This window comes from Dendrobium catenatum, unplaced genomic scaffold, assembly GCF_001605985.2.
Source record: "Dendrobium catenatum unplaced genomic scaffold, ASM160598v2 fragScaff_scaffold_992, whole genome shotgun sequence".
NCBI lineage: Eukaryota > Viridiplantae > Streptophyta > Magnoliopsida > Asparagales > Orchidaceae > Dendrobium > Dendrobium catenatum.
Window position 1 is genome coordinate 768,356 of NW_021319454.1, and position 25,877 is coordinate 794,232.

At 36.5% G+C, this 25,877-nt stretch overlaps 1 protein-coding gene across 2 annotated transcripts in view; it reads right to left on the reverse strand.

Moving 5' to 3' along the window:
• LOC110101153 (DEAD-box ATP-dependent RNA helicase 39) overlaps nucleotides 1–2,978 on the reverse strand; it is a 56,431-nt gene extending 53,453 nt beyond the window's left edge. For both annotated transcript variants that reach the window (XM_020828944.2, XM_020828943.2), the window contains exons 1-5: nucleotides 2,327–2,978; nucleotides 1,255–1,350; nucleotides 971–1,159; nucleotides 713–853; nucleotides 59–199 (exon numbers count right to left, since the gene is read on the reverse strand). In XM_020828944.2, the coding sequence (XP_020684603.1) occupies nucleotides 59–199; nucleotides 713–853; nucleotides 971–1,159; nucleotides 1,255–1,350; nucleotides 2,327–2,878 (1,119 nt within the window). In that variant the 5' untranslated portion in view covers nucleotides 2,879–2,978. The remainder of the gene's footprint in view (nucleotides 1–58; nucleotides 200–712; nucleotides 854–970; nucleotides 1,160–1,254; nucleotides 1,351–2,326) is intronic.
• Nucleotides 2,979–25,877: the final 22,899 nt, after the last annotated feature.

Genomic DNA, 25,877 nt, shown 5'->3' on the forward strand with positions numbered 1-25,877 from the left:
AATATATGAAGGGGGCAAATAGTAAACTTTAACAAGGTACTTGGCTCCAAAAATTAACCTGTAGAAGAGACTCCAACTTGTTCTCAGTGCCAGAAAGTTTGATGAAGTCATGCCGAGCAGATGCAACCTTCTTGTGCAAGGTGGATGTTCGCAAATGGACAATTCCTTCAAATTCTTCCTCAATCAATTTTTGCACTGCCTAAAATACATTAACAAATCAATAACCAAACTTCAGAAGAGGATAAAACACAAAGCAACGGAAGAATACCATAATAAAGGTAACTCCAAAGAAAAAAAAAAGTCCACAAAATAAAAGAATGTCTAGCAAGATCATGGATGTCAAAGTGCAAAAGATGGCCAATTCAAAGGGTTCTGAATTTTATGCTGAACTGGATCATCAAGATCGAGATGCATAAGGCAAAAATATCAATATTAAATAAGAGAAACTCACTACACAATGAAACCGGATGAATTCTACCATCTTCAGTCCAAAGTTTCATTAAACCTTCAATACATATTTTATGGATTTCTAAATAAGCCACGCAATCTAAAACTACCTAATACCAGCACATTGAAGTACATGTATAAAACTATAATCTAACGAATATTATTTAAACACATTGATAAAGAGCATGTGACAAAATAGCGTACAAGTAAATTTTGTAGAAGTGGAAAAGAGCCATATCAAGGTTGTTATTGGTAGTGACCAGACCTTCGTCATTGTTGCAGTGACCAGTACAGTTTGAAATCCTTGATCGCCAGGTTTACCTGCACGTTTCTTTAGTGGACCGAGGAACTTCCGAATGTCAGGGCCAAAGCCTTTATCAAACATGGTATCTGCTTCATCAAGGACCTAAGAGGTTTCAAATTAGTTTATAATCAAGATAAATTATACTTATTAACAGCTCAAGTCATTTATAGTAGTTTAAGGATATAAAGTTTAATCCATTGGCACCTAAAAAGAACTTACTAAGTACTTAATATCCCCATAAACTATGTTACCATCCTCAATATGTTGAAGGATCCTTCCAGGTGTCCCAACAACCACGTCAAGTGGTACATTTAATGAATCTTCTTGAGGCTTTGAACGCCCGCCTCCACTAATCATGGTTGACCTGAACCTTGCATGGTGACTTATAGACTTTGCAACACGAAAAACCTAGACAGTTACCGCACATTAATAATAATATTTCCTTGCAAGATACACCAAAATAGTTGCACATCTTGGAAATTAAGTGAGTATAAACCAACCACCTGTTCAGTTAACTCCCTTGTTGGACAGAGTACAACAGCTCTAGGGCGCCTTGGTTTCATTAGAATACCAGACAAATCTTCGTCATGTCTAAGTAGCTGACAAAGAACACCACATAAGTGCTTTACGATAACAGCATATAATTAGTCAAATAAGTTATCTAGCATGTTATTGAACCTATTTTGTCACATCATGCATCCTGTTATTTCTTCCATAAGTTAATAAACTGAATATGACGCTTATTCTATCATGTTATAATGGTAATCAGCACTCCAATCTCTTGTTCCCACAAGGTTTGCATTCGGAAAAAAACACGCCTTGCATGAGTGAAATGCCCGACTGTCGCATCAAAAAACATTAAAATCCTAATCTCACAAACGTATAACCTACAGCCGGTTACAATAATGCAGTCAACGGTAAGACAACAACATATAATTGAGACAGAAAACTCTACTTTTTCTTATAAAACTGTACCCTTCTTATAACAACCCTAGAATAAAATAAGCGAAGTTTCATGGGACGCTTAGCTATAGAATTTAAGGCTGATTTATGCTGAATTTAACGTAAATCCAGAAAATTGATTTTTTTAGGCTTCCTTGAATAATAAATTTCATAAATGTAGGAATTAGTTTGATTTACTAAACAAGCATTTAGTAATATTAGAGTGATTTGAACTTCTAGGATTTATTAGATCTACGGCTCATTTGGTTACTTGTAACAAAAAAATATGCTTTAAAAAATTATGACTTCAGTTTCACTTATTTCGGATGTGAAAATAAAATTATCACTTTTGAAGGAAAGTGTTTGTAGAAGTTAAAGCTCATATTGATTTCTAATTATATCAAGAATCTCGTAAATTCAGACTTTTTTCAAAATATGTTTTCTACCTACAAATAGTCAAAATAGCCCTTTTTTCATCCGCATAATTTTACTTTTAAGAATTCAACACCACTATTGATTTGAATAAGAAAATCAGGACATAGCACTCCCAAGATTTATAAAACGAAAAATCACAAAATTTATAAAATACTTCTTGAGACCAAACAGATCCTTGATTAAGAAAAAAGGGAGAACCTGAACCAAAGGAAGCAAATAAGCCAGCGTCTTCCCCGACCCGGTATGTGAAGCTAAAACCACATTCTTCCCCTGGAGAACTGCCGGCACTCCAATCGCTTGTATCTCCGTCGGCACAGAAATGCCAATCTCCCTAACAGCGCCCAACACCTCATCTTTCAAACCAAGATTCTCAAAATTCGAATCCATAACGCTTCCCTTCACCTCCTTATTCTTCCTCCCCACATCCAAAGGCCTGACAGAAACAGACACCGGCTTCGTCTGATTCTGCAAACTGCCTTTCGAACTTTCCTTAAGGTGTCGGACACGAAGGCGCTCGAGGAGCAGAGAGTGGTGGAGAGAAGGGATGGCTTCGTCCGTTGCCGGTGTGATAGAAACAGTAGACATACATACGGTTGGGCTAAACCCTAGGAAAGCACTAGAATGCGATGGAGGGCGGCGGATAGTTGATCGGGAGAGAGAAAAGAGAGAGGAAGAAGAAGAGGAAGAGGAAGATGAATAGAGAGAGAGGATAACTTTTCCGGTGGCGTTGCCGCCGGCTATAGCCGCCATTTATAACGTCGGAAAGACGGCTAGTGGTATTGCAGAGTGGCGCAGGGAAGTGATGGCGGGAGCGAGGGTAGAAGATGTGCAAAACCCAACCTAAGCCCGATTTACTCCATTATAAAATATTTTTAGAGTGCATTTTTTGCTGAAAATGATTTAACTAGTTTTTTTTTTTTTTTTTTTTTTTTGATAAAGCAATAATTGCATTAAAAAAACAATCCAAGAAAACTAACTACAAACTATCACCTATTGATTCCTCCTTCAATAATTCAATAAATGAAAAAGGAACCTTATTAAGAACTAAATCATCCCAACAAAAAGAATCAAAAATGATATAGTTAGTACATAAGTCCACTAACTTATTACCACTCCTATCTATACAATTAAAGATTACATAACTAAAATCTTTAATAAAAGAAAACTCTTCAATCTCATTCCCATCTTTTTTGTAAGAATTTTGGATGAACTTGATAACATTTGCATTATCTCCTTCTATCATGATGCATTTATATTCCATCATCCAATCTTTTATCATCTCTTTAATAGTCTTCATAGCAAGAAGCTCTAAATAAGCACTATCACAATGTTCACCTGTTTTACCAAAAGCAAAAAGGAACCTCCCTTTGTAATCTCTGAATACACCACAAATTCCTCCTTTATAGGAAGATAACAATGCCGCATCAACATTCACTTTGATCCAATCGGATGGAGGATGATGCCAAGCTTTGTCCAACAGCAAGTGCTGATTGGCATTCAACCTTCCCGAAGTGCTCCATTCGAAAGCTTTGTTAACAGCTGCATAATTGACCGATTCGAAAGCTATATAAATAGCAGATCATTCAATTTTTCCATGGATTAACTCATTCCTCCCTTTCCATGTAAAGTAAACAATGTTGGAGAAGATGTTTAAAATAAAAGGATTTATTCTCCTCATCCAACTCCATCGACCTTCAAAATAGGTATCCATTGGTATCATAAACCCCCATTGATTTAGATGCAGAATAACCTCATTCAATCTCTTACAGCTCACGGTCAAATGCTTTATATCTTCTACTTCATTGCATCCCCTTGGACACCAGCTATTTGGTTGCAATCTTCTATATGATAAGAAACTGAAAGTTGGTAGAGCATTATTTAGTAGCCTCCACCAGAATGTCTTCACCCTTGCATTCAACTTAGCTTTCTTCAAACACCTCTAGAATTTGTAATCTTCAAAATTCTGTTTTGCCGCCGAACAAGCCATTGCTGAAATTGACTTTCCCGAACCTCCTTGAATGAGCTCCAGCTCATCTTCCTGCTGATTTGCAAAAATTTGAACTTTGCAAATCCTCTCTATTAGCTCATCTCCAAAATATTTCTTCATCTTAGCAACATTCCATCTTCTTTCCACCATAAAATTGTTTACAGTTTCCATATTACAATCTATCTTCCCCACAAATGTTGGCCACGTGTTAAGGCTCTTGTTCATGATCCATATATTATTAAAGATACCAATTGACTCCCCATTTGCTATCATCCATCTAACTATCTTTTTAAGACAACTACCTCCATCATTGGCTAATTTCCAAGCCGACGAACAAGATTTCCTTCCAGCATTTTGATCCCAAATTTTGCCATATTTCGGATATAGACATTTATGCAACATAGAGTCTTTATCTTGAACATATTTCCATGCAAGCTTTGCTCTTAAAGATCCCATTTTGGTAGAACATGAGTGCAACCCACGGCCACCATTCTCCAAAGGTTTTCACATATTATTCCTGTTGCAAATTCGGTTTCATGGATGATGTTTTGATGATTAGCAAACACTCTTGCTTCATTTCGACTGCCTTTTACTACTGACATTTTCATGATTCAAAGATCGGACGAAAATTGGAACCAGCTCAATACTGGGAAGATTAGGGTTGAGTCAGTCTGTAATTTTCTTTTTTCCCTTTCTTGAGTTAATTGTAAATGTTTGAAGTGACTGATGTTAAGTAACCCTATACACACACACTTGAGAGATTTAGAATTTATGTTTTTACTCACATCGTCCCGGACGATATTTATATCGGCCTGGATGATCGAGTTCAAAATAGAAATTCTAATCAGGATTTTTTAGTTAAAGCAGCCGTAATTAACTGATCGTCCTGGACGATAAATTTATCGGCCAGGACGATATGCTCAAAATAGAAATAAATAGCCGCCATGATCAATTTAGGTATTCTGTATTTTTGTAAATCGTCCCAGACGATCGAGAGATCGGCCTGGACGATATTACACAAATTATGCCTAAAATGATCCAGGAATCAAGGAAGCAATTAAGGATGATTGATACGATCACATCGTCCTGGATGATCTCACGATCGGCCTGGACGATCTATTAAAAAACCCTTAGTTGCTCCTAGATGATAAATATCGATCAGCAACAATTCAGGGAGATGTTCTGGACGATCAGGATCAGACAACTCGAATTCAGGGCGATGCTTTGGATGATTTTCCTCTGATTTGAACTGATTGTCCGGGATAATCGTGAGATCGGCCAGGACGATCAAGCCAACTTTGAATCATCTAGTTCATTTTCAGAGCGGTGTTCTGACCGATCATCTTTATTTTGAACTGATTGTACAGTACGATATTATTATCGTCCTGGACGATAAAGTCGGCAACTTGTAATTATTGAGCACCTTTGAAGCTCTTCTATTTAAGAGCTATTGTTCAACATTTTTTAATATCCTTGGTTGTTGTCTTTACTTCAGAAAACCTAAAGGAGAGAGATAGAGAGGATCTTGTGAGGGGGAGCTTGTGAGGGAGTTCACAAGGGTTGCTCCAAGCATTGTTCCACTTCTTCTTCCCTAGAGTCTCTTATACTTGAAAGGGTTGGGAGAGGTAAGCTTCAGCGATCAATCGAGGTTCTCTCCTGCTTCAGGAGAAAGCAAAATGAGTGGGGTTCTCTGCCTTGCTAGGGGTGGCAAAAAGTAGGTGTTTTTTAAGGGCTTCTCCGCCTAGCTGTGGGGGCTAAAGGAGAGTCACGTTGGTAGTGCAATACTCGGAGGGCGCCTCCGGGGAGTGGACGTAGGTCTAGTTGACCGAACCACTATAAACCCTTATTTTCTTTTTTCTGCTTTCGCACTTTAATTTTCCGCACTTATTTTTTTGTGGTGACATTGGTTTGTGATATTCGTTCTTTTATTTAAAGAATTTTTTAAAATACCAATTCACCCGCCCCCCCTCTTAGCTAGCCTCGAGACTAGTTCATAGGGCCTAACATCCCTAACAAACTTTCAATTCCAACTCATATAATGAAGTCCTAGACCTCCATTCATCTTCCTCCAAATAAAATTTCTACACAGCTTATCAATCTCATTCAAAGTACTAATTGGAATCAAAGAATGAGTAGAATGGAAAGATGGGAATGAGAGCAATACCGTCTAGACAAGTGTGATCTTCCTCGCCAATGAGATGAACTTGGTACCCCAAGTATTTAACATTTTTAGCACTTTGTTAATAACAAACTGGAAATCCATCTTCCTTAGTCTTCTCAAAGCTACCTTAACTCCAAGATAGAAAAATTCTTTGATTGATTTGAATCCCATGATGTGTGAAATAGCCTTCCTTTCCCTTCTTCTCATCATTTTACCAAATAAAATAACAGACTTGCTTTCATTAATTTTTTGTCCAGTCCTTCCGCAAAATTCTTTCAAAATACCTTTGATCTTCTTGACACTTTTAACCTTTGCATCTGAGAATTTTACTATGTCATCTGCATAAAGCAAATGGGAGATCTTTGGGCCATTTGTACTGATTTTTATGCCAATTTAGTCCTCTTCCAAGAGAGCATTAGACAAGAATTGAGCGCAAATAATGAATAGGAACGATGATAATGGACATACCTACCAAAATCCACACTTGGCCTTTATTCCATCAGTTTGATTCCCGTTAATCATCAATGAAAAAGATGGATTTATAACATAATCCATGATTAGTTTAAAGAAAAAAACAGGAAATCCAAAGCACTCCAAAGATTTGTTTAGAGCTGACTAACCCTTGGTGTCATATGCTTTCTCCATATCGATTTTGAATGAAACAAACCTAATTGAAGATTTAGAAGTTCTGAATTTATGATAAATTTCTTGAGCTATAAGAATGTTATCTAAAATTGATCTACCTTTTAGGAAGGCCACTTGCTCATTAGAGATTACTTTTGGGATCATGCAAGACATTCTATTCAACAAAACTTTGGCTGCTATCTTGTAAATTGTTTTGCACAAACTTATAGGTTTATAATTGGATGGAGTTGAAGGATTACTTACTTTAGGGATCAGCACAATGATTGTTTCTTTCCAACTCTCACACATATTGTCTGATGTGAAAAAATGGTTCAAAGCATTCCAAATATCCTCTTTCATAATAGACCAATAGCTTTTGAAAAATTAGTATGATATGCCATCATTCCCCAGAGAAATGAATCCCACAGATTCTTTTATCACTTTTTCCACTTCTTCAACAGAAAAGCTTTTGTTCAAGCATGTTATGTCCTCCTCATCCAGCATTCTTCTCGGTTTTGGCCACCCGTCCACGGAGCAGGTTTTTTCTCCCCATTTTCCATTAAAGAATCTTAGTAAAACGTTCTCAATCTAATGCTGATCCTCCACAATACCTCCATGTTCATCTTTTATGCTATAGATAAAATATGAGTTCCTTCTAGCACTAGCAAATGATTGAAAAAATATGGAATTACTATCACCTTCAGCCGTCCATTTCACTTTTGAGCGCTGCCTCCACCAAGTGTTGAGGCGTAATAATGTTGAATTAGGCTCACTGATTTTGGTCTTTAAACACCAAATGTCTTCAACTGATAGAAGTCCATCTTCTACTTCTTTTAATTGCAATTGTAAAATTTCTTGCTTTAACCTTTCTTTTTGTTGATTCAAGTCCTTCAACTTTGCTCTACTCCAAAAGAATAGAGACTTCAAATCCCTCTTCATTTTCTGATTGAGTACTTGAGCTGAGCTCCCTCTAGTTTTCATGTCCCAAGCCTTCCTCACCACAGCTGCCGAAGCTGGATATGAAGACCAAATTTCTTCAAATTTAATAGTTCTTTTAGTTGAATTTTGAATTCCAAAAATATTCAACATAATGGGGCAGTGATCTGAAGCTATTCTTGGAAGTTGTTTTACCACTAACCCATGAGTAGAATTAATGGCCCAAGAATTCACAAAGCATATGTCTAGCCTTTCTAGGATCTGGTCATTGCTCGATTGGTTATTAGACCAAATAAAATTCGGTCCAACATAATTTACCTCATGAAGTTCATTGCAAGTGAGAAAGATCTTCATCTCTTTAGGACCCAAAGAAAAGGTGAATCTTCTTCCACCCCTTTTGCCCCCCTTGGTAAGTATATGATTGAAGTCCTCATCTATGACCATATGAAAATAAACATTAACATAAGCTTCCAACCTTTCCCAAAGATATATTCTTCTGTAAAAATCTTTGTTGCCATATATAGTAGCAATTCTCCATTTTCTTTTGTTAGCCACTTCCAAATCTCCAATGATATATTGGGAAGAGAATTCTAGAACAGTGAAAGATGCCAAACTGCTTCTCCAACTTACCACAATACCTCCAGACAATCCTTCCGAAGGGACATGAAAGTGATCCCAACCAGAACCAATCAAAGAGTTGAGATCGTTGCTATCAATACTAGTCAACTTAGATTCCAAAAGACCCATGAACAATACCTCATATTCTTTCACCACCTCCTTGAGATATAGAGAAGCCTTTTTTTTCTTGGCTCCTCTATAATTCCAAAACACTATTGAAGTCATTTTTGGGTGAGAGGGGAAGATTTCCCCACCTTCTCCCTTGAATCTCCTTCCATTCTTCTATTTCTAGATTCTGATCTAATTGGACCCAAGCTCTTCAATTGCTTTGCACCTTTCTTTTTAGAAACATTATTTCCATCTTCCTTACATTTCCCTCCAGAATTCATATTTTTACCATACTTTGAAACTGTCTCACCTCCTTTTTCCTGCTCAGTGATCTTCACAGGATATTCAATAACCATCTCACCTTCCTCGGTCAAATTATTTAAAAATTCATATTTATTATCAGAGAAGCAAATATCATCTTGTTTGCAGTACATTCCATCATTCAGATCACCAGACGAAGTCATACCTGAAGGAATATTGGAATGATCTTCCAAATTGATTGAATTTACATTTGATTCAATGTTCTTTTCTCCTTTTCTGGATTGATCCACATCTATCTGGGTTCCTTTCATAGATGGAAGATACCTTCCAGCTTCTTTGGGCCTTTCTACTTCAGCAGACTTTCCTTTCATCACAACAACTATCTCAAGATTCCCAACAACAATTATTTTATTCTTTAGCAGTTCAGCATTCCTTACAGCAGCAATGAAAACCTGATCTCCAGGATTCTTCACAGCATTCCTCTTATTGATTTGATTTTCCAATAGTTTAAAATCTGGCTTTTTTAAATTCTTCCTCCCATTATTCACATGGACCCAAGGTCCATGGCCATCTCTAGCATCATCACCATCTCCATGAGATTTTCTTTTGTCAGTTTCTACAACATAACTTACATTTTCCTTCTGATTTTCACTGATAGCTTGAGATTGAATAGGAGCAACTCTTTCAAGGCAGTTCTCTTTCAAGTGTCCTACCTTCCCACAATTAAAGCAGAATGTAGGAAGTCTTTCATATTCAATGCATTGAAAAAATTTTCCCAAACTCCCAAGAGAAGTTTTTCATCAAGCTTTAATAAACTATTATAATTATTTAATATTTCATTAAGTTTATATTTTATTTAGCTAATTTTTAAAATATATTAGTTATTAAAATTTTAATATTCTGCCCTTACAATTTAAATAAAAAAAACTCATTCTTTTTAACAGTTTTGCAACCTTGGCATGGTGGTAAGGGTGGTTTGCCGCGCACGTACGAGGGCAAATAGAGTTTGAATCCTGCCTGGAGCATGCTTGGGGGAGGGTCATATGCGGGTCAGCTCCGTGTCACAAGTTTGAGCTGGCTAGGCTCGCTGGTTTGAACTGGGTCTGTCACTCGGGTCTATAGGAGTGGGCCTGCTGGGGGAGTTGGGTTGGGCAGGATGCGGGCGGGGCAGTGGGCAGTTGAGCGGGGGTGGTGGGTTCAATTTTTTTTTCATTTTCTTATTTTTCTGGTGGAGCATATTCACCGGATATATTTCTGACATTTTTTCTGCTAAAAATTTGTCGGAAATATCTTTTGATAGATTTTTTTTGTTAGTAATATTTTTTTGACGCGTATCTTAGCGTCAAAAACAAATTCATCGGAAATCCGCCAAAATTCTAATTTCTAATGGAATTTGAGCATTTACCGGCAAATTTGGTCAACCGGTAATGCGTATTTTTCCTGTAGTGTTTGTCTTTGTAAATATATATACAAGATTGTTGCTAAATTACAGTTGAGCAGATTAATGGTAATCATTCCAAAGATTATTTTTGAAGACCAAGTGGCACTTATTAGAGGACGTTAAATTTTTTATCACATTCTTTTGGCCCAAGATTTATTCAATAAATTTAGATTTTTAAAAATGAATAAAGGCCTTTTTGCAATCAGGATCGATATGGAGCAAGCTTATGATAATATGAGCTGGTCAACTTTAAAATAAGTATTGGAGTACATTGGTTTTCCAACAAAATTTTCTAACCTTTTGATGGAATGTGTGGTAGATCCTAAGTTCTATATTTTGATCATTCCAAGAAATTCCAATTGGACAGAAGCTAAGAGCGGTTTTTGGCAAGGGTGTCCATTATCACCATTTTTATTTATTAAGTTTTCTCATCTTCTTTCAAATGCATTCTTTCAAAAAGGTAGGAATATTGGAATTAAAATTGCTCTAAATGCACATAAAGTTTACCATTTATTATATTGATATTTTTGGAAGCAAACAAGAAAAGGATAAAGAAGGTGAAGAAAATTCTCTTAGATTATTGCAATTGGTCAGGTCAAAGAGTCAATAACCAAAAATCATCTATTTTGTTTGGTATATAAATCAACAGAAGGAAAGGGAAAGTTATTTCAAACTTGTTGGGTTACAAAGTGGTGGAGGAGATGGAATATCTTGGAGTGAAGTTTACATTAAAGAGGCTTGTTACTTCTATTTTTCAGAATTTGATGGAGAAATCTTTAAGTAGATTAAATGCTTGGGGAATAGATTTATTTCTCTTGCTAGAAGGATGGTTCTATTTAAATTGGTTTTCCTCGCTCTTCCTTTATTTCTTTCCACTCATTCATTGGTTCATATGGGACTATTAAATGAGTTTGACAAAATGTGCATGAACTTTATTTGGCATGAATAAAGTTGAAACCATGGACTTCATTATGTTTCTTGGGAGATTTTTTGTAAAACAAATAATAGGGGGGGGGGGGGGTGGGGTTAATTTTTTTTTCATTTTCTTATTTTTCCAGTGGAGCATATCTTGCCGTCATACAATTTGTGACAATTTTTCGTTGGAAATTCGCTAGAAATATTTTCTGATAGATTTTTTTTTTGTCGGTAACATTTTTCTGACGCGCGTCTTTGCGTCGAAAACAAATTCGTCAGAAATCCGCCAAAAATTCTAATTTCCGATGGATTTTGGACATTTTCCGATGAATTTGGTCCGTTGGTAATGCACGTTTTTCCTATAGTGTTAGTCTTTGTAAATATATATACAAGATTGTTTGTAAATTTTATTTGAACAGATTAATGGTAATCATTCCAAAGATTATTTCTGAAGATAAAGTGGCACTTATTAGAGGACGTTCAATTTTTTATCACATTTTTTGGCTCAAGAGTTGTTCAATAAATTTAGATTTTTAAAAACGAATAAAGGCCTTTTAGCAATCAAGATCGATATGGAGCAAGCTTATGATAGTATGAGTTGGTCAACTTTAAAACAAGTATTTGAGTACTTTGGTTTTCCAAAAAAATTTTCTAACCTTTTGATGGAATGTGTGGTAGAACTTCTATATTTTGATCATTAGAAAAAATTCCAATTGGATAGAAGCTAAGAGTGATTTTGGCAAGGGTGTCCATTATAACCCTTTCTATTTATTAAGTGCTCTCAACTTCTTTCAAAAGCATTTTTTTCAAAAAGGTAGGAATATTGGGATCAAAATTGCTCTAAATGCACATAAAGTTTCCCATTTATTATATACAAATGATATATTGATATTTCAGAAGAAAACAAGAAAAGGGTAAAGAAGGTGAAGAAAATTCTCTTGGATTATTGCAATTTGTCAGGGCAAAGAGTCAATAACCAAAAATCATCTATTTTGTTTGGTAAATAAATCAACAGAAGGAAAAGGAAAGTTATTTCAAACTTGTTGGGTTACAAAATGGTGGAGGAGATGGACTATCTTGGAGTGAAGTTTACATTAAAGAGGCTTGTTACTTCTATTTTTCATAATTTGATGGTGAAATATTTAAGTAAATTAAATGCTTGGGGAATAGATTTATTTCTCTAGCTGGAACGATGGTTTTGTTTAAATCGGTTTACCTCACTCTTCCTTTATTTCTTTCCACTCATTCATTGGTTCATATGGGTCTATTGAAGGAGTTTGAAAAAATGTGCAGGAACTTTATTTGGCATGAATAAAGTGGTAACCATGGACTTCATTATGTTTCTTGGGAGGTTTTTTGTAAAACAAATAATAGGGGAGACTGTGGCCTTCATTTAGCTGCTTTCAAAATAAGTCCATTAAGGACAAAATTTGCTTGGAACCTCATTAACAAACCCTCCTCTAGGGTGGATTAAAGTTAATATAGATGCTTCATTATTGAGATCAAATAAAGCAGGAGGTTGGTGGTGTGTTTAGAGAGAATAAAGGATGATTCTTGTTTGCATTTGGTTTTTGAAGAATGTGGTTCAGGATTGGATGCTCGAAGATAAAGGCATTGTTATTGAAGGTAATAACTATAATATTATTAAGTATCTTCAATACTCTTTTGGTGAGTCAAGTATGAAGAATGAGAATCAGGAATTGGAGGAGTTACTCTTCTTAAGGGATTTCAATAACGCTTTATTTCAATTTTCCAATAGAAATTGTAATAAGTTAGTAGATTTTTGTGCTAACTTTGCTATTATTAGTGATTTTATTTGGGATGATATTAATGACAATTATGTTGCAAATCTATTTTCATGACTTATATTTTGATGATTGACAAACACTATTGATTCTCTTGGACTGCATGTTACTTCTAACTTTTTAGGAATCGAAGATCGGACGAATAAATGAAGCTAGTTCAAGATTGCGTAGGTTAAGATTGAGTCAGTCTGTACTTTGTTTTTTCTCTTCTTGAGTCTATTTGTAATGTTCAAAGAGACTGATGCTAAGTAACCCTACACACTCACACTTGAGAGACTTAGAAATTCTGTTCTTACTCAAATCGGCCAGGACGATATTTACATCGTCCGGGACGATCTGGCTTAAAATAGAAATTCTATCAGGGATTCTTAATTAAGGCAACCATCATTAACAGATTGGCCTGGACGATACGGGTATCGGCCAGGACGATAAGCTCAAAACAGAAAGAAATTGCCGTCATAAACAATTAAGGTATTCTGTATTTATGGAAATAGGCTAGGACGATCTTTGATCGGCCTGGACGATATTCATAATTATACCTTAATTGATCAGATAAATCAAGAAAGTAATTAAGGATGATTGATACGATCACATCTTCCTGGATGATCTATTAAAAAAACCTTAGTTACTTTTGGACGATAAATATCAGCCAGCTTGAATTCAGGGCGATGCTCTGGACGATTTTCCTCTATTTTGTACTGATCGGCCGGGACGATCGTAAGATCGGCCTGGACGATCAAGCCAATTTTCAATCATCCAGATTTGCATTCAGGGCGATGCTCCGGCCGATCTTCTGAGTTTTGTATTGATCGGCCATGACGATGTCCATATCGGCCTGGACGATATTATCGGCAACTTGCAAGTAATGAGCTTCTTTAAAGCTCTTCTATTTAAGAGCTCTTGTTTAACATTTTTGAATAATCTTTTACGGCTGCTTTGATTAGAGAAGACCTTGAGTAGAGAAAGAGAGAGAGAGGGAGAGAGGATCTTTTGAGGGGGAGCTTGTGAGGGGATTCACAAGGGTTGCTTCAAGGATCGCTCTGCTTCTTCTTCGTCTAGAGTTTCTCATCCGTGGAAGGGTCAGTAGAGGTAAGGATTCAGCATCTGATTGTGGTTCTCTGCCAGCTTCAGGAGGAAGTAAAAGGAGATAGGTTCTTTGCCTTGCCGGGGTGGCAAAAAAGAGGTTCTTTGTAAAGGCTTCTCCGCCTAGCTGTTGGGGCTAAAGGATAGTCACGATTGTAGTGCAATACTCGGAGGGCGCCTCTAGGGAGTGGACGTAGGTCGAGTTGATCGAACCACTATAAATTTATGTGTTCTTATTTCTTGCTTCCGCACTTTAAATTTTCGCGCTTATTTTTCTTGTTGTGTGATTTTGGTTTATGAGATTTTTACTTCTTTGTGAAAAGAATTTTTTCACATATCTGGACTGTGTTGAACTTTTACAGCTATCTCCACCACCGGGATAAGCTACTCATAATCATTCAGATCCTGACTTTGACTGGTCCACGACAAAATCATTTCCTTCGCTAGACCAATGCACCTTTTCGTGTTGGAGAGACTAGCTCTTTAATCAAAGATGCTAGGACAATCCAACATGTCCTTCTCACCTCCATAATTGCAAAAGCCGGGGATCGAATCCACACCACTCCTCTACTTTCTCTGACTACTTTTTACATCATCACTCATAGAGAATTTAATACTGCGACTTAATTTTTCGGTACATTGATCATTTAACCACAATCCGTGATCCAGGTCATACGAGGAAACCAATCTGGCTTTAGGACTCCTCATAGCCTATGTCCTGAAACCAAATATCAACTTCAATATCTTGCTCCTCCCAACCTCCCAACTCTCTTCTACTGAAACAATTCTTTCACTATCCTTCACAGTACTTCGTCTCCACCCAGGAGATGAGGAACCTCGGGGGCTGAGTAGGAGGAGGCTCCCGCTCCTGTTCCTGATCTTACTCCCTCTTCGCAAGAACTCTCAGCTTGCCCAGTTATTAGAGAGGTTTGATCGATGGGAGACTCGCTTCAATGCTTACATTGCTGTGTAGAGTAGCAACATTTTGAGGACATGGCCGCCTAACGAGCAGCACCAACATAGAGGACTTAGCCCGGTTTGATAGCTTCATTACTCACCAGCAGCAGTAGCTGACCAGGACAATCACCTGGTTCAATGCTCAGTTTACTATGCTAGCTAGCTACTTTCAGCAACCACCTCCACCACTTCCATCTGATGATCAGGGTCCTCGATTTTCTAGTCTTTATCTTCTATTTTCTTTATTTTTGTTTTCTGTAGTTGTGTCTTGTAGCTTGTTTTAGTTTCTATTGTATTGTTTTTTTTTCTATTTGTGTGTCTACGACCCTCTTTTTGTGATGACAAAAGGGGGAGTAGGAAGTGGTAGGAAAGTTGATGTGCTTGTAACTTTGAAATTTTAATGAACTGCTGTTTTTATTGAGATTTTCCTACTTGTGTTTGCCATCATCAAACAGGGAGAGATTATTGGTTTGAGGATTAAGAATGAATTGTCTACAGTTAAGAAAACTTGGATGATGCCTACTCTTGATCAAAATCCAAGACCTAGGAAGAGGCATTATAACTCAAACCATTTAAGAAATCCTTTTCCAGGAGTTAGATATTTTTCTTGTGGCATGCTAGGACACATCTCACACACTTGCACCATTCACCGTAGTACACATTGGGTATGGAGACCTAAGGTACATGATTCACAGCATACCACACCTGCATTATATTCTACTTTTCCTGAGAAGGGACCCAAACCAGTTTGGGTTCCTAAATCTGACTGTTGTTGAGTTTTGCAGGGGGATGCTCTCACCAAAGACCTCGTGGGAGCATAGGATAATTGGACATATGGAGGCTCACAGCTCATAATTGCTTAAACTTGCTGCTTCGTAATTTCTTGAAATGTTTTTTAATTAGTTTTGTGTTATTTTTGTTGTGTGCTAGCTTTTTGGTGTTTTAGATTGTTTTATTTTCTCTTTGCTTTTATGTTTGGTTTTCTATATGATTAGTTTTTAAGCTTTTAAATTTTGGAGATTTAAAGCCATTGATTATCATATCTAAATCGATCAAAGGGAGAAACACCGTTGATGGTTTCCCTCCCTCTAACCTTTTTTAGTAACATAATTTTCTTTTCTAGACAAAAGTCTATCTCATATTAATAACTGGTTTTTGAAACTAAGATTTTTTTATCTTGCTATAAAAATCTATCTTGTGCATAATATCCAAAGTTCTTATATATCTTTCAAGTTAATTGAAATCTTGCCATTACATTTATCACATGATTATGATTTTACTTTGTGGCTTGTTCTTCCCTATGTTAGAGAGAGAGCTCCTATTCTCTAATATTTGGAGGGTATACTCACAACTAAGGTTTTTTTTTTAAGGGTTTGTTAAAGAGTTTTTAGCTTGCAAGAATTAAAAAGGAAAGAGGCCAATGACGCCAAATTAAAAAGAAATCTATATACACAAAAGTGTATTAAAAAAATCAAGATGCTCAAAGAGCCAATCAAAGTGACAAGAGGCATAAAATGAGCCCACTAAATTCAAGCTATTCTCTCTTTTCAAAACTTTTAAAACTTAGAGAACTCATTGGTTATTTGATGCTTTCAACGGCTTTATTTCAAATTCACTGATTGAGACAAATTACTTTGGCATATTATTTATAAGATATTTTCTTTATAACCAAGTATTGATTGAATCTTCTTTTTACCCAGTAAAGTTTTTCTGAGTTAGACCTTTTATTTTTAAAAAGACGATTATTGCCCTGAAAGAAGTCTGAGCTAGGGATTAACAAGATCGGATATTCTACCTTTTTCAGATTTTGACTTGTTAACTCTTTGATCTTTTGAATCTCTAAAATTGAATTGTTTGAAAAATCTGTCATATGTATACTTTGCCAAAAAAAAAGTTTAACCTAAAACAATTTTTTTTCTTCGGTTTTCTTTTTAGCTTTGTATTGTGAGTCTTTTATCTCTTTGAGGGCTTTAATCATCAACTTTTTCTATGGATTCAAATCTCTTGTCACATCATCTTGGCCGATTCTCATATCGTCCTGGACGATAGGACAAATTTTCTTCAAAATTTCATATGCTGAACTTTTCTATGCTTGCTATAACTCTTCGTCCTGGACAATCTGATCGAACTCTGTTGATAGTCTTGGTCGATAACATATTTCATCCTGGCCGATGCATTTTATGGTCATCGTCCTGGCCGATACACTAGATCATCCTGGATGATCCACGTGTCAGCATGTTTAAATCTTTAAAATCGGCTCCGGATGATCCATTATTGGACAATCGTCCTGGCCGATCCACCATTCGTCCTTGACGATACACGTGGAACAGATTTAAAACATATTAACTTCGGTCGGTAGGATCAATTATTGTGCATCGTCCTGGACGATACACCTAATAGGCCCGGATGATCTACTTTTTCAACGATCGTCCGACTTGACTCCTCGGGGCGATCGCCTGTCTCTAATCAGCCTGGCCGATCGGACCGCCTTTTTAACCAATTGCCCTATACGCAATAATTGTACCATATCGTCCTGGATGATTTTACGATCGGCCTGGATGATATGGCCGTTTCTTTAAATTCAGTCCGTTTCAGCCATGTTTTTTCACTTCATATCTCCTTTTCTCTTGTGTTTTCTTACTAGTCTCTTGCTATGGCTGGTGGGAAGCGAGTCTGAGAAACTTATGGGAGTTCTTCGAGGGCTAGGATTGACCCTCATTTCAGGGAGGCAAAAGATGAAGCTGCTTACCATCGATATAAAAGAATGTGGGATAACTGTCTCCAGAATCATCAATCCTGTCCACCTTTCGTATCCAGTAATGGATCTCTTTTCTCACACTTCTCTTTGTTTCATTATTTCTCTCGTTTTCCCCTTTCATACTGAGCTTCTTCAAGAATTCTTCGCAAATCTTCGCATAAATCCTACTTTCACAGTCCTGACCTCCTATGTGAATCGACGCCCGGTCGAAATCACATATCCGGACTGTGTTGAACTTTTACAGCTATCCACCACCGGGGATAAGCTACTCATAATCATTTCAGATCCTGACTTTGACTGGTCCACGGCAAATCATTTCCTTCGCTAGACCAATGCACCTTTTCGTGTTGGAGAGACTAGCTCTTTAATCAAAGATGCTAGGACAATCCAACATGTCCTTCGCACCTCCATAATTGCAAAAGCCGGGGATCGAATCGACATCACTCCTCTACTTTCTCTGACTACTTTTTACATCATGACTCATAGAGAATTTAATACTGCTGACTTAATTTTTCGGTACATTGATCATTTAACCACAATCCGTGATCCAGGTCATACGAGGAAACCCAATATGGATTTAGGACTCCTCATAGCCTATGTCCTTGAAACCAAATATCAACTTCAATATCTTGCTCCTCCCAACCTCCCAACTCTCTTCTACTAAAACAATTCTTTCACTATCCTTCACAGTACTCGTCTCCACCCAGGAGATGAGGAACCTCGGGGGGGCTGAGTAGGAGGAGGCTCCCGCTCCTGTTCCTGATCTTACTCCTCTTCGCAAGCACTCTCAGCTTGACCAGTTAGTGGAGAGGTTTGATCGATGGGAGACTCGCTTCAATGCTTACATTGCTGTGTAGGAGTAGCAACATTCTGAGGACATGGCCCGCTACGAGCAGCACCACATAGAGGACTTAGCCCGGTTTGATAGCTTCATTACTCACCAGCAGCAGTAGCATGACCAGGACATCGCCTGGTTCAATGCTCAGTTTACTATGCTAGCTAGCTACTTTCAGCAACCACCTCCACCACTTCCATCTGATGATCAGGGTCCCTCGATTTTCTAGTCTTTATCTTCTATTTTCTATTTTTTGTTTTCTGTAGTTTGTCTTGTAGCTTGTTTTAGTTTCTATTGTATTGTTTCTTTTTTCTTTTTGTGTGTCTACGACCCTCTTTTTGTGATGACAAAAGGGGGAGTAGGAAGTGGTAGGAAAAGTTGATGTGCTTGTAACTTTGAAATTTTAATGAACTGCTATTTTTATTGAGATTTTCCTACTTGTGTTTGCCATCATCAAACAGGGAGAGATTATTGTAAATCTATTTTTACGACTTATATTTTGATGATTGACAAACACTATTGATTCTCTTCGACTGCATGTTACTTCTAACTTTTCAGGAATCGAAGATCGGACGAATAAATGAAGCTAGTTCAAGATTGCGTAGGTAAGGATTAAGTCAGTCTGTACTTGTCTTTTTCTCTTCTTGAGTCTATTTGTAATGTTCAAAGAGACTGATTCTAAGTAACCCTACACACACACACACACACTTGAGAGACTTAGAAATTCTATTTTTACTCAAATCGGCCAGGATCGATATTTACATCATCCGGGATGATCTGGCTTAAAACAGAAATTCTATCAGGATTCTTAATTAAGGTAGCCATCATTAACAGATCGTCCTGGACGATACATGTATCGGCTAGGATGATAAGCTCAAAATAGAAAAAAATTGCCGTCATAAATAATTAAGGTATTCTGTATTTTTGGAAATCGGCTAGGACGATATTCACTATTATGCCTTAATTGATCAGACAAATCAAGGAAGTAATTAAGGATGATTGATACGATCACATCGTCCTGGACAATCGCAGGATCGGCCAGTACGATCTATTCAAAAAACCTTAGTTACTTCTGGACGAAAAATATCGGCCAGCTTGAATTCAGGGCGATGCTCTGGACAATTTTCCTCTGTTTTGTACTGATCGGCCGGGTTGATCTTGAGATCGGCCTGGACGATCAAGCCAATTTTCAATCATCCAGATTTGCATTCAGGGCGATGCTCTGGCCAGTCTTCTGAGATTTGTACTGATCGGCCAGGATGATGTCCATATCAGCCTGGATGATATTGTCGGCAACTTACAATTAATGAGCTCCTTTGAAGCTCTTCTATTTAAGAGCTCTTGTTCAACATTTTTGAACAATCTTTTGCTACTGCCTTGACCTGAGAAGACCTTGAGGAGAGAAAGAGAGAGAGAGAGGGAGAGAGGATCTTGTGAGGGGGAGCTTGTGAGGGGATTCACAAGGGTTGCTTCAAGGATCGCTCTGCTTCTTCTTCGTCTAGAGTTTCTCGTCCATGGAAGGGTCGATAGAGGTAAGGATTCAGTATCTGATTGTGGTTCTCTGCCAGCTTCAGAAGGAAGCAAAAGGAGATAGGTTCTCTACCTTGCCGGGGTGGCAAAAAAGAGGTTCTTTGTGAAGGCTTCTCCGCCTAGCTGTGGGGGCTAAAGGAGAGTCACGATTGTAGTGCAATACTCGGAGGGCGCCTCCGGGGAGTGGACATAGGTCTAGTTGACCGAACCACTATAAATTTCTGTGTTCTTATTTCTTGCTTCCTCACTTTAAATTTCCGCGCATATTTTTCTTGTGGTGTGATTTTGGTTTATGAGATTTTTACTTCTTTGTGAAAAGAATTTTTAAAATACCAATTCACCCCCCCTCTTGGTTAGCTTGGGCCAATTCTATAGGGCTTAACATCCCTAACAAACTTTCAAATAATATTCCTCCTTTTTTTTTCTTTTGTTAAGGGAGGAAAGTGATAGATTCTCTATCATTTTGTAGGTTGTATTGGGGGTTTTTTTTTAAAAGATGCAAATACATCTTCTTTAAAAAAAAAGAAGCTTTTAGTACCTTGCTTCTTTCCAGCTCTGTTGACTAATGGGAATAAATACATTTAATACAATTTTCTGACTCCAAAGGATAAGCCTTCTTGACATATTGAAGCATGTATTCTCCATGGCAACCATGGAATGTGCAAGAAGCTATAACTTTAGATTTGTCTCTAGCCTTTACTTAATAGATAATTATTTACAATTACATTAGAACAAATTGCTAGTTTGGAACTTATTAAATCCTCAAAATGTGAATCGACAAATAGAGAATTTGCCTCTTCACTCTGAGCTGGAGAGAATCCATAGCACAAACCATCTAGGATTCTGTCATTGTTCTCCCCACTATTTTGAAGTTAAATGATGCATTTCGATTAATTGATTATTATTTGCAGTTTGAATATTTTATGACTAGCCTATATCTTCTTCAAGATTCTTTATTACAACCACCACCTTAATTCTAATTCTTTAATAAGAATTGTTAAGAATATCAAGTACATCGATATCACTCATAAGCAACATTTAAAATTTGGGGAATGTTCCATTGATATGATAATTTCAACATTTAAAATTTGGGGAATGTTCCATTGATATGATAATGTAATTCAAAGGCATGACCCCTGAGCCATAGACAAACTGCTTCAGTTTGTTATTTCAACAATAATAAATTGAATTCATTTCTTTCAATCTTGAAAGTTTTTTAACTTCAACCAACATATTTCATTCTACTATGGCCTTTGACCACTCTCTAATATCCACCAAATTTGAAGACAATGTAGAAAAAGTTATTTAGTTCTACATCTATGAATACAAATAATAGTGATATTAAGAAATTTATATATTATTTATATTCAATTGATTACCTAAAAGTTTTTTTAGTAACAACTAATGGTGCATTGAAAGATAAGGAAATAAATAAATAAATCAATAGAATTGGAAGTACTATAATAAAACCAACAACTCATTTCTATATCATCAAACATATAAGTAATGTTTTATAAAAATCTAGCCTAAAAATTGATACTCAATAGTTTTGTATTCTTGACTTCCAACCCAAATGATAAGTCTCATATACAATTAAGTCCAATAGTAGATATTAGTCTCTAAGAAAGGAAATGTTCAGCAGGAAATTTAGGTATAGCAGGAAAATCATAGAAGGAAACTAGTGAATTAGAAGGAAAGTCTTAGAAGAAAATGAATGAACCATCAAAATTTGATTGTAACATGAAAGTTGTAGAAGGAAACCTACCAACCATTCAACTCTAATTATGATAGAAAAGTAACTGGTTTTCAGTAGCTAATTAGCTTATTTAGAAAAAAAACAATCTTTTGTTTTTTTATTTTCGTGCTGTGAACTAAGCTCTAGACTAATAGCAATGGGAACTAATATTTACACCAGCTCATATCTCCCAACATATGGGATGATGACCTCTTTGAAACCCTCTCATCTAAAAGCCAATCTTCGAGATGAAGCTTAGAGTGTCTCTATCAGATGAAGAAATGCAGATGAAAAGTAAACCAAAAAAGTAGGAGGGGCGGTAAGTGTTAATACATGTTCAAGCACGAGCGATATGCTCGATGCTTGCCTCTGGAGTTAACAAGGAGAGGCATTTGGTGTAAAAGGCAAAGTTAAGGTAAGAAGGAGAGGGATTAATCATAAATGGCAGGATCAGGGTAATGGTTTTGACGGTAGTTAATGCAGTAGTAATTTAGATGAATATGATGATATTTAGAAGGTTGGTATGTAAATATTATAGTTTGGGTGTTATATATGTAATTATAGAAGTTTTAAGTTTTTTGTACATAAAAATCCCTTAAATATAATAGTGTATCAAATTAAGCCATTAGACTTAGGCTATTTCATTTTTCATTAAGAGACGAAGATAAGATGTGGTTAAACTTGTTACCCCCGAGCTCAATCACTGCTTGGACCAACTTTCTCAAATTTTTAGCCAAGTATTTCACCCCATCTAAGAGTGCAAAACTTAGGAACAATATCATCTCATTTACTTAGTAAGATAGAGATTCTTTTTATAAAGCTTAAGAAAAAAGCAAAGAATTGCTTCAGAAGTGTACCTATTATAAATTTTTATATTGATTTATTTTTCAAAATTTTTATAAGGGTCTAGTAGGTTCTCTTAGATCCATTATAGATGTGACTATTGATGGATCAAAGATGATCACCAATAATTTTTAATGGTCGTTTGAAAGAGTAAATCCTATGAAGGTAGTTGGTGTATATAAATTGGATGTCATGTCAATTTTAACTATACAAGTACCTACTATATCTATGAAGCTAGATAATATTAGAGTTAGTTAACCCTAGAGTACACCCTTTCCAATGAAAGAGAGTATGTTTGACCCTTTACTGACCTAAATGTATCAGGAGTAGAATAGCTTAATACCATAAATAATAAACCTAATATTCCTTTCTTGAATACTTATAATCCTGAATAGTGTAAAAAAAGTTAGATCCTATGCTCTAACGTCTCTTTGGCTATGGCTTTCGAGGAGATTCAAGGGAGATTTAGGGTTCCTCTTCATGCAATTATTTGGTGCCCTCCTGGCTAGATTTACATTGGTTTTTCATTCAATTTCTCTTTCTCTGGTTTTTTGTTTTTGTTCCTTCGCTTGTTTTGATGTTCTCTTTCTCTATTTTGGCATTGGGCGATGATGACCCTGTCATCATCAAACCCATGTTCGTTGTCAATTTTGGAGGGGAAAACTCGATCTTTTAAGGATGTTGTTACTGGCACTTCATCTGCTTCTCCTAAACTAAACTTTGTTCAGTCTTCATTCAAGGGTTGTTTGACCCTTTTTTGAGGATTCGATGGTTGATCTTTTTGCTACTCTGTTTGCTTTGACGTTGGTGGGTATATTTCTTTTCAGGCAGCCCAATCTTGATGTTATACATAAAATTTTCCTAAACCTTAAGCTTTATGGATCATTTCATATTGGATTACTTGATCAACTACATGTTGTTATCCAACATTCTAATGATCTTGATTAGAGACGCATACTTGTTAGGAGATCTTACTATATTCAGGCTTGCCAAATACTTTTGCTTAAATGGACCCCTGATTTTGATGTTAGGGAGGAGTCTCTGATTGCTCTAGTTTGGATTTCTTTTCCTAACTTGAGGCTATATTTTTTTAATCATCAAATACTATTTGGTTTGGCTTCTATATTTGGTCAGCCATTACAGACGAACCAAGCCACTACTTTTGTGTCAAGGCCCTCTATAACTCAAGTTTTGGTTGAATTAAATGTTTCTAAGGAATAACCTATTAAGATATGGATTGGATCTGAGATGAAGGGTTATTTTCAAAAGGTTGAGTTTGAAAATTTACCTATATTTTGTTCCTTTTGCAAGATGCACAGTCATGCTATTAATGAGTGTTTTTGGAAGCATCCCCATCTCTGCAAAGAAAAAGAAATTTTGAAACAAACAAATGAGGAGGTTGGAAATGTGATTCATTAGGAAGCTACTAATCCTAATATGCAACATGTAGAGGATAATACTTCTAATCCGTCACAACGTTTTGAGAAAACATTGCCTTTAGTGGTTGAAAAGATTCAACCTATTGTTAGCAATTTTGCTATTTCGAATCATGATCAGGAGTTAGTGTTAAAACTTCTTCTATTTCTTTTGTTGAATATGATAATAATGTGACTTTAACTTTACCTAATGTTGGTACTCAAAATCATGTTAATGCGAAGTCCAACAATCTATATATGACTAACAAAAATTTAGTTTAAATGCTTGGTAATTCTATTTCTAATATTACTCCCCTTATTCAGTAAAAGGGAAGGGACGTTATTAATGATACTCAAATGTCTCCTATAGTTGACGAGAGGAATGGTAACCAATTGGAGGAAGGTGAAGTTGTCTCGGTGGAGGTTTACCCCTCTTTGAGAGAAGGTAAAGGTATTATGGAGGAGGTTGGCATATTTATGGAGAATGAATGTCCTCAACTAATAAGTCGTGTGGAACTTCATAGTAAGACTTCTTCAACCTCTTGTTATAATAGTTATGCTTTTACTGATATGAATGATTTGGGATTTGTTGCTAAAAGTGTTCCTAAAGATGATAATGATATTAGTTTTCATAAGGTTCCTAGTAAAAGTGGTAGGAAAAAATAGCAGTTTATATTGCAATCTCCTAGAACTACTCGCTCTAATACTTTCCATTAATTTTGGTTATTTATTTTTAAGTCTATTATTTGGAATGTGAGGGGGATTGGTTGTCCTTCTTCTAGAATTCATGTGAAGAATTTATATCGTATTCGTAATATTTCAATTTTGGTTTTACTTGAGCCTCTTATTTCTTCTTCTAGATTAATCCATACGACTGGAGAGTATAGTGAGAGAAAGAAGTGAGAGAAACTCTGGAAAAAAGCTTGTTTTCTTACGGGAATTCAAATTTTTTCAGTTTGCGGGATTTTCGGGATTTGATGGTGGCGGACTTTCGCCTCCGTCCTCCGTCCGGTGGTACCTTGGAAAATCGTCGTTCAATAACGAAGGTCATGAATGGATCATCACGTCAAATGCTATCCCCTCCGGCTTTTGGTGACGGAAATAATGGAGTTGTTCAGATCAACAAATCTATGAATAACAAAGGTATTGTTATCAAAGAAGGTGGCTATTCAGCAAGGATTGAACCAGAGATCATTGGTAAAGGTAAAGGTAAATTTATTGAAGAAGAAGTGGGGGAATTTCTTAAACGAAGGGTAGATTTAAAACCTTCTGGCAGTTCAGAAGGGTCACCTTCCTTTCTAGCATTGAAGATGAACAGTCCTTCTTCCAGAGGAATCAAAAACAATAATGATGTGGTAATTCTTGATTGTTTAATGTCTGAAAATCCGGAATTATCTAACTCTGAAGCAAGCAAGAGGAAAAATGAATCAAAATCTCCAAACGTGAAAGATGGAACAGGGAAAATGTTGTTCTCTGATTTATTTAATGTCAGAGAAGTAGATTCAACTGAGTAAGGAATTGGTGGTGATAATGTTCCGAACGTAAAGGATTATCTTGAAGGAGAGAAAAACAAAGTGTGGAGCAGGAAGGAGAATATCCAAGTTTCAGATCTTCAACTGGGTGAATTTCTTGCTGAAGACGGTAAAACAGTTAAACTTCATGAAGACAATGAGAAGGAAAATTCTGACAGGCTCTGCAATTCAATAGTTATTAAAGTATTTGGAGGTGATCCTCCAC